This window comes from Bison bison, unplaced genomic scaffold (genome assembly GCF_000754665.1).
Source record: "Bison bison bison isolate TAMUID 2011002044 unplaced genomic scaffold, Bison_UMD1.0 scf7180017864499, whole genome shotgun sequence".
Taxonomy (NCBI): domain Eukaryota; kingdom Metazoa; phylum Chordata; class Mammalia; order Artiodactyla; family Bovidae; genus Bison; species Bison bison.
This window is the reverse complement of record NW_011495058.1, coordinates 5381391-5391860: the sequence shown is the minus strand read 5'-3', so window position 1 is coordinate 5391860 and position 10470 is coordinate 5381391. Positions and strand designations below refer to the sequence as shown.

Below are 10470 nucleotides of genomic sequence, written 5' to 3'. Positions count from 1 at the left end.
TTCAATTTGTTAATGTGGTGTATTACATTGATTGATTTGTGGATATTGAAGAATCCTTGCATCCCTGGGATAAAGCCCACTTGATCATGATGTACGATCTTTATAATATGTTGTTGGATTTTGTTTGCTAGAATTCTGTTAAGGATTTTTGCATCTATGTTCGTCAATGATATTGGCCTGTAGTTTTCTTTTTTTGTGGCATCTTTGTCAGGTTTTGGTATTAGGGTGATGGTGGCCGCATAGAATGAGTTTGAAAGTTTACCTTCCTCTGCAGTTTTCTGGAAGAGTTTGAGTAGGATAGGTGTTAGCTCTTCTCTAAATTTTTGGTAGAATTCAGCTGTGAAGCTGTCTGGTCCTGCAGCCCAGCGTTTCTCATGATGTACTCTGCATATAAGTTAAATAAGCAGGGTGACAATATACAGCCTTGACACACTCCTTTTCCTATTTGGAACCAGTCTGTTGTTCCATGTCCATTTCTAACTATTGCCTCCTGACCTGCATACAGATTTCTCAAAAGGCAGGTCAGGTAGTCTGGTATTCCCATCTCTTTCAGAATTTTCCACAGTTTATTGTGATCCACACAGTCCAATGCTTTGGCATAGTCAATAAAGTGGAAATAGATGTTTTTTCTAAAACTCTCTTGCTTTTCCAATGATCCAGCAGATATCATTAGGGAAATGCAAATTAAAAAGAGATACTACTATGTACCTATTGGAATGACCAAAATCCAGAACACTGAAAACACTAAATGCTGGCAAAGACGTGGAGCAAAAGGAACTCACATTTATTGCTGGTAGGAAAGCAAATGGTACAGACACTCTGAAATGCATTTTGGTAGTTTCTTTCAAAACTAAACATACTCTTACTACATGACCCCATGATCACATTGCTTGGAACTTACCCCCAAAAACCTGACACAGATGTCTATAGCAGCTTTTTTTATGATTGCCAAAACTTGGAAGCAATCAAGATGTCTTTCAGTAGGTGAATGGATAAATAAACTGTAGTACATTCAGATAATGGAATATTATTCAGTGCTAAAAAGAAATGAGCTATCAGGCCATGAAAAGACCTGAGGAATCTTGAATGTATATTACTCATCAAAAAAGGCCAATCTGGAAAGGCTTCATGCTATGTGAATCCAACTATGTCACATTCTGGTAAAGGTAAAACTATGAAGATGATAGAAACATCAGTGGTTCTAGGGGATGAGAGATGAATAGGTGGGGCACAGGGTTTTTAGGGCAGTGAAAATACTCTGTTTGAGAGAGTAATGATGGATACATGTAATAATGCATTTGCCAGTGCCATTGAATGTATAGTGCCAAAAGTGAATCCTAGTGTAAATTATGGATTTGGGGAAGAAAGGTAAAGTGTCTCTCATCAAAGGGACACTGTGATGATGATGTGTCAGTCTAGGCTCATCAACTGTAACCAATGTACCAATCTGGTAGATGTTGAGAATGGGGGTGGGGGGCTATGCATGTGTGAAGCAGGCAGTATAGGGGAAATCTATGTATTTCCTTTTGATTTTGCTATTAATCTACAACTACTCTGAAAGAAAGTAAGTCTTTAAAAAGCCCACATTCATCAATAGAATGTGTCTCAGTTTTTTGTGTTTTTTTTAAAGAAAAAAACTCAATAATTTGTATTACTAGGACAGAAACAGAGAAGGCAATGGCACCCCACTCCAGTACTCTTGCCTGGGAAATCCCATGGACGGAGGAGCCTGGTGGGCTGTAGTCCATGGGGTTGCTAGGAGTCGGACACGACTGAGCAACTTCACTTTCACTTTTCACTTTCATGCATTGGAGAAGGAAATGGCAACCCACTCCAGTGTTCTTGCCTAGAGAATCCCAGGGACAGGGGAGCCTGGTGGGCTGCCATCTATGGGGTTGCACAGAGTTGGACATGACTGAAGCGACTTAGCAGTAGCAGCAGCAGCAGCAGGACAGAAAACTAACAACTCCTGATTTGTTATTCTTATATTCCCATTGAAATGCTTGATAACTAACAATTATTTATACAAGCCTTCAGAAACAGTAGAAACCAGGAAAACTACTGTCTGTAAGAAATTAAGAATTTTCACCAACCAGAGCTCACTAAAATCCTAAAGTCTACAAGGGATACCATTCAGGATAGACAGCATGGAACTGCGGAAAGAGACAAAATCTCCATTCATTGGTTCCCATTTTTGGCTCTGCCATGCAGACATGGACTCATAGACTGACCAAAGGAAATGAAACTACCCCACTACCATCACCAGTTTGGTTCAGATAGCTACTTTCTAAGGATCAGGATTGGTTCATTTCCTATGGTCCCCAATATATAGGGGACCAATATATATGGGCTTCCCTGGTAGCTCAGATCGTAAATCATCTGCCTACAATACCTGGAGAAGGAAATGGCAACCCACTCCAGTATTCTTGCCTGGAGAATCTCATGGATGGAGGAGCCTGGTAGGCTACAGTCCATGGGGTCACAATGAGTTGGACATGACTGAGTGACTTCACTTCACTTCACTTCATTTCCTATGGTCCCCAATATATCATTTTTCTTACAGTTATCTCAAGGCAAAAATTGCCAACAATGAAATATGGCTGGAGGTATAAAATGAGCAACTAAAGAAGCATGCCTGGAATGGTAGTGGAGATATAATACTTTGTAATTGAGCATGTCTGTGTTTAACTCACTGTCAAGGAAAAGTAAATACTGCTTAAAGTATCATGATAAATGTCATGCCTCAAAGAAAGTTTAAAAGGTCATCAAATCTATAACTAAGCAAAACCTACAGATTATCAAAGAAGTTAACTAGATGCTAGTCATCTCCAGGTATAAAAGTAGGGATGAGGATTCTAACAGCAGCCCATTGTACAACCAAACTAACTAAAGATGGACAATACCAGGGCTACACACAACCTACTCATGGTCCTAAAAAATGTATCGAGAATGGGGAAAAAAAAGTTGAAGGACATAACACTCAAGAGGAAAAAGGAAGTATTTTGTCACAAATATATACTGAGGAGAAGTAAAGGATATGTTACTCATCTGCTTGTACACTCTATAAAACACAGGAAAGTGCAAAATCTATCAGGTAAGAAGTCTAGGATGAAGAAAAATGATAAGGGAGGTCTTTGAAGCTAAAAGAAAGTCAATGTATTTGTTTCCTATTGCTGCTGTAACAAATTACCATAAAGTTAGTGGCTTGAAACAACACACATGTATTCATACAGTTCTGGAGATCAGAAATCCAAAATGAATCTTAAGGGATGAAAATCAAGGTATCAACAGGCAAGGCTGGTTCCCTTCTGGGATCTCCTAGGAAGAATATGCTCATCTCTGAGATTCTAAAGTCTGTTATGCATGTTTTTGGCTCACGGCTGTATCACTCCAGTCTCTGCTTCTGCTGTCACATCACTTTCTCCTCATCTTGCTCCTCCTTCCTCCACTTTATAAGGACTCTTATAATTACACTGAATCTTTCCATCTCAATCAAGATTCTTCAGCATGTCTGTAAAGTCCCTTCTACTGTGTAAGGTGACATATTCACAGGTTCCAGGAATTAGATCATGGTCATCTGTGTGAGACCATTTTTCTGTCTATTATAGTCAAGGAAAGATTTAAAATAAATTCTGAAAGGTACAGTCATTGAATTCAAAGTGAGCTTTGAGAGATTTTAGAAAGCAGCGAAGAGTATACTCACTACATTATTAGAATTGGGTAGACCAACTTGAGATTCTCTCATCGAAAACATAGAAGGGTCAGACTTAAAAAGATAAGGAAGTAAAAAGATGGATGACAAATACAGAGCAATACATGGATAATTCTGATGAAGAGATCAGAACAAATAATAATAGCAGAAAGATTTTTTTGAGCTGGATATAATTTTGCATCTTTAAATTTGACTATCACATACTAGGAAAAAAGTATGTGCAGAGAGCAATGTCTAGACAAATGCCTTTTTTTTAAAACAAATTTTCAAATGCAAACAGAGTAGCCATCTGAGTGGAAAAAGCATGATACAAAAGGATAAACCTCATGTTAATTTCAGATTTGTCTTATAATACAGAACACTAAAATCATGAAGCAAAGGCTACAGAGCTTTAAGGGTAGCATATTTTAGCTGAAGATTTCTGTGCCTACCAGATTGTCGTTTATATGAGAAGGCAAGAGAAACACATTTTCAGGTTTTCAAGGGCTCAAAGAATTTCACCCTTGCATATTATCTGAGAGTAATATGTGAATATCCACTCCAGTATACAGAGAGATTAGAAAAAAAAACAAAACCTCAAAAACTGGAGATACTGCATATAATTGGACTGCTTTTATTTTTAGGATAAAAAATGAGAAATAAGCAGAAAGATAGATCATGGAAAATTTCAAGAATACAGTAGACATGGCAAGCAAGATTGTTGATGCAAATATTTTACTTTTCAAATCTGTTTATATATTCAGTTTTTACCACTTCTTGGTGGTAATAAATTTCCTATGTAACTATTATCCCTTTAATTTTCAAAGAATTAACACTGCAACCTCAACAAATTGCAAATGCAAATAAAGGGTTTTTTCCCCACAGGTATTGGAGACAATTTAAACATTCAAAATTACCACAGAGTCAAATAATGAAATACCATATACTCTTAAGAATTATATATACAAAATGTTCTAAAAGACATGGGACCAGACATTTTATTATATAATCCAGGCAAAAGAAAAAATTTAGGACAAATGTTTATATATACAGTATGGTCTCAACTGTGCAAATTACTGAAAGACAATAAAGAAAAAGTCTGGCAATGGCTACTACTAGGCAGTACAATTTGAAATAACTTTAAAATTCTGTTTCTTTTCCTTCTGTATTTAAAAATGTTATAATAAGTGTGTATCGTGTTTATCATCAGAACAAAAAACTAATACAGGAAAAATGGAGGAAAATTAAATATTCTCCCATTAATGTATCATTTACTTTTGGAAAATCATAAAACTCTGTGTTGTTATACACATCCATTCCAACAATCTCAGAGTTGAAAACATTGAGACCCAAAAAGTTACATCAATTTTCTAAAGTTTTAAAGTTCAACAGTGAGTGTTCCAGACTAAAATCTGAATATACTGACTCCCAGCCGAGCGCTCTTTAAACTCCTAATTGACTCCTTAATACAGCAGTTTTCAAACATTTTACTCTGTGAAACACATATTTTAATAAATATACAAATTGAATTTAAACTATAAAAGCTCACTGGAGGACATGAAATGAGGCATGAAAATATGAAGAAATATATGCTCCTGAGTATAAAGTTCCCATTTCTCCCAAAATTAATCTATAAATTTAATACAGTTCTGATCAAAATTCCAATTCTTTGAAGGCAGCTTTTAAAAAAATTAATAAGATTAATATGGAAGAATAAATGTGTGAGTAGTAAAGAAAGATGTTTTCTTTCAGACAAAAAAACAAGAACAATGAAGCATGACTAGACTTATCAGGTATCAAACATGTGATAAAGACATATTATGCAGATTTAGATAAGTTGTTTGATGGAAGAGAATTTTTTCAAAAGACCTATTTATACATAAGGATTTGACCCATGCCAAAGTTGGAATTTTTATAAAAAGGTAGTATCACATTTTGGTTAAAAACACAGACTTTGGAATCAAAGAGGCAGGTTCAAATTTCATTTCTGACGTTGACCAACTATAAAAACCTGTTCAAATTACTTAAGTCAGAAGCCTCTATGTTTTCTTCCTCAAACTAGTGATATAATAACTACTTTGTAGAGTTTGTAACTAGGATTAAATCAGATTATATATTTGAAGGGCATAGAATGGTCCCCAGAATTTAGTAACTAATCAATAAATGGCCGGCAGTAGTGGTGGAGGTGACGAAGGCGATGATAGTCATATTATTTTATGGTGAATAAATCTATATGTCTATCACATTCTCAGCCATTGTCCCCAATACCACCTCCCAGAAATGATGACTCACTAGGAGAACTCATGAGTATTATCGTACTCATGACTATAAAACATTGAAAAGAGAAAAAGCAAATTGCAAAGGAAAAAGGTACCTGGGATGAAATCTGGAAGAAAGCAGGTGCAAATTTCCATGAGTCCTCTCTCACTGGAGTCATACAGCTTGGGTTCATTTTCCCCAGCAACAAGTTGTGATAAAAATATGAATTATTATCTATCAAAAATTTTTTTAGTCACTCAGTCATGTCTGACTTTTTGCGACCCCATGGACTGTAGCCCACCAGGCTCCTCTGTCTATGGAATTCTCTAGGCAACAATACTGGAGTGGGTTGCCATTCTCTTCTCCAGGGGATTGTCCTGATCCAGGGATCAAACCCAGGTCTCCCACACTACAGGCAGATTCTTTACCTTCTGAGCCACCAGGGAAACAAGGAGGCTCAATAAAGATTCAGAATCCAAGGTTTTCACTGGGGGCTGCTCATGTGGCCAAATTCCTCCTAGGACTTACTAAAATTCCAGACTCCCAGAGAAAAGCAGGTGTTCGGTGTAAACAAGGTAGTTTTCACAAACACTTGGGGCACAGAGATGAGTTCTTATTAGTTCTGAGGTGTGAGAACCCCCCTGACACTACCGAAAGATCAACCCTATGAACAGACCTTTCTAAGGAGAAAAGACTCAGGCTGTCACACATTTCTATGGGTGATACCTGAGTTTTACAAATTTCTGTGATGTTTATATTTTCTAATGTTTATTCCACCTCACAGCAGTATATAATAATGCAAGAGTGGAAGAACAGTTTTGTTACGGAGATTGCTTTGAATCAATTCAAAGTATCGTTTAAATTCACATGAAAGCTTCTGTACTTTTTTCCATCAGTGACAAATTCCTCCAAACACCTCACAACTTATACCATACTTGAGAATCAATCCGATGTATTTTTAACTGTTTCTTTTACTTAAGTATAAGTAGGAACAATTTTTTGGAAAATACTTTAATAATACAAAAATTTTAATTATGTTTTTGATATTATAAATTTATTTCCAATAAATATAAGATGATTTCAGGTTGTCGGCAGAACAGCTATAAACCACTATCACCTCTCTCTCCCCCCTACACACAGCATGAAATTTTACATGATCAGATACTTTCAGTTACAGGGAACGGCTCAGTTTTCAAAGCCTTTCCTCCTGACAGCATGGTCTCTCCTCAGAACTCTCCTCACTGAAGTACATTAGCTCCATGGAGGCCATGATTTTTTTCTTTCCTCCAATGCCCCTGCTCTTCACTCTTTTAATCTTCATCTTTCTCTTTTTTCTCCTAATTCTCTCTTTCCTTACTCAGTGAAGATCCTATTTACTGTGAGACTAGAGCCCTTGTTTTTCTGTCTCCACTTTGAAGAATTTTCACCTAGACCCACTGAATTTTCCAAGATGGATTTCCTCTCTCAGTGTGCACCCAGGTTTCCTGAGGTAACCCTCAGCCTCATTCCAACCTGCCTGAGGAGCACCAGAAGTCCAAACCAGAAAGGACCAACAGTATTCTCTTGAAAAGCGTAGTGACCACAATGCCAGTATTGATTTATTACAGGCAGTTCTTACCAAACCAATTTAATATACGTCAGTAAATGTTTCATGTAATGGGTTCTGCAGACACATCAGTCCATATTTTGTAATGAGGTGAAAAACGGTGGTTCAGGATTGAAAATTTTTTCTGTGTTTCAAATGGACTCTTTTCCTTGTATAAAACATAATCTAATCTTTTGGGCCTTCCCTGATGGCTCAGACAGTAAAGAATCAGCCTGCAATGCGGGAGACTCAGGTTCAATCCCTGAGTCAGGAAGATCCCCTGGAGAAAGGAATGGCTACCCACTCCACAGAATTCCACAGACAGATAATCTTTAACCTTACTAAAACACACAAAATTGAAATATCCTCTATTTTGTAGATTTCCAGGCCATGGGGTTGAAGAAAGGGATGTTTTTCAACCCAGACCCTTACCTGAAGATTTCTATTCAGCCTGGGAAGCACAGCATCTTTCCTGCCCTCCCCCACCATGGACAGGAGAGGCGATCCAAAATCATTGGCAACACTGTGAACCCCATCTGGCAGGCTGAGGTGAGTGCCCGGGCCCTGAAAAACAGGCTTAAGTGACAAAGCGAAGTGACTGACCATGAAGCCCACGTGCTACTCCCTCCCTTCTTGGAGCCCCAAACTCTTCTGCTTAGTTCATGGTTCTCTTGGTCCTAGAGGGGGGCCATGTTTTCTTTGGGTTGTAGCTCCTAGGAATTTTTTTTTAAGTGGGTGAAGTGGAGTTTTTTTATATTTATTTTATTTTAATTTTTATTGGAGTATAGTTGATTTACAATGTGTGTTATAGCAAAGTGAATCAAGTATATAGCAAGAATATAGCAAAGTGAATCAGTTATACAGATATCCACACTTTTTTAGATTCTTTTTCCATACATACCATTAGAGTATTGAGTAGTGTTCCCTGTGGTAAACAGTAAGTCCTTATTCGTTATCTATTTTACAGCTCAGATGGTAAAGCGTCTGCCTGCAATGCGGGAGACCCAGGTTTGATCCCTGGGTCCGGAAGATCCCCTGGAGAAGGAAATGGCAACCCACTCCAGTGTTCATGCCTGGAAAATCCCATAGACCGAGGAGCCTGGTGGGCTACAGTCCATGGGGTCACAAAGAGTTGGATAGGACTGAACGACTTCACTTTCACTTTCAGTGTGTATATGTCAGTCACAATCTCCCAGTTTATCCCTCTGCCCTTACCCCCTGGTAACCATAAATTTGTTTTCTATGTCTATGACTCTGCTTCTGTTTTGTAGATAAGCTCATTCATCCATGTTGCTGCAAATGCCTTTATTTCTTTCTTTTTTATGGCTGAGTAATACTATATTATATGCATGTAAAACATTTTCTTTATTCATTCCTCTGTCGATGGACATTTAAGTTGTTTCCATGTCTTGGTGGGTACTGGAACCAGTACCCCAACATACGAGGGGACGACTGTAATAGCCTCTTCATCTGATTCTGAGCCTGCAAGCAGAACTCCCTCTCTCTGCCTTTCTGTGGGAGCAGGAAGAAATGCATTCTCACATACTTCCCACACGTGTGGCCCTTGAGTGAGAGTGACAAATTTAAACTGTGTCCGTCTGGACCAGTTCCAGAGATTCTCACACTGTCAGGTTCCTGGGACAGGTAAAACAATAAGCCCTAGAATAACACTGGGGTTGCATACTATTTGATTTAAATAGGTATAAATTTAAATAGATTTAAATCATTCACACCATCTTCCTGGTTTGCTTGGTGCTAGGCAACTTGCTGGAGCTTTTGAATAGTTTGATGAATAGTCTGATGAAGGTGATTTTCTTCTCCTACATGTGTCTCCTCCGCCAGCTGGGAGCAAGGAGGTTCCTCAACAAGACCTCATCTGGCTCAGCCTCACAATGACTAAGTCTTGTCCGAGAGAACTAGCAGAAAGTTGTCACCCCATTGACTGCCTAGCTCCCTTCTTTAGCTTGAGGGAATAATCTGCAGACTGCGTGGCTTAAGGAACAGGGAGGCTTAGGACATGAAAGTGCTGCAATATAATGTAGGAGTTAAAAGCACAGCTTTGCAGTGACACAGACCTTGGTTCAAATCCCAGCTTGGCTAGTTATTAGTTGTGTAACTTTGAGAAATCAGTTATCCTCGATCTGAGCATCATATTATCCTTATCAGGCTGGTGCTGATGGTCCAAGGCACTCACTTTGGGCAGTATTCTTTTATTCTTCAAAGTAGATCATCTCTGATGCAGAACTTTCAAGTATCCTTGACAAGAAAGTGTAGATATCTGGGGACAAAGATTTTTCATTTTCTGCTTCCTAGGCTTAATTAGGCTTTATAAGGGCTTCCCAAGTGGCTCAGTGGTAAAGAATCCACCTGCCAACATAGGAGACCCAAAAGACTTGGGTTTGAGTCTGGGGTTGGGAAGATCCCCCAAAGCTGGAAATGGCAACCCACTCCAGTATTCTTGCCTGGAAAATTCCATGGACAGAGGAACCTGGTAGGCTACAATCCATGGGGTTGCAAAGAGTAGGACATGTCTGAGCACCACACATGCTTTGTAGAAGGTGCCATAAGGGAGACAGAGTTGTATTTGAGCTTCTTACTACTTTGGTTATCAACAGACTGAAAGCACGCATAGTGCCACTAGCATGGAGTCATGAATCTTAAATGATTTGTTCCTACATTCCTGGCTATTCTTGGCAGTTATTTATGGACTTCTCACTGCATTCCTGGGAATACAAGATGCCACAGAAATTTATAGTACATGAAAAGAAAAAAGCCTCTTTCTTCTGAAGAACTTTAGAGAAGCTTGTACTAAGACCTTTAGCCATAAAGGTATTATTATAAGTCTCAAAGAGCATTTATAAAATCCAGCACTATCAGAATATGTTTTGGCTTAAAATGTCAACTAGATTGACTTTAGGTTCTGAAGCAATTTCTG

General features: G+C 38.3%; 1 protein-coding gene across 1 annotated transcript in view; it reads left to right on the top strand.

Annotated features, from left to right (window-relative positions):
* HECW1 (HECT, C2 and WW domain containing E3 ubiquitin protein ligase 1) overlaps positions 1 to 10470 on the top strand; it is a 211042-nt gene that overhangs the window by 34168 nt on the left and 166404 nt on the right. Inside the window, exon 3 of the mRNA XM_010829072.1 lies at positions 7915 to 8084. Within this exon, the coding sequence (XP_010827374.1) occupies positions 7915 to 8084 (170 nt within the window). The remainder of the gene's footprint in view (positions 1 to 7914; positions 8085 to 10470) is intronic.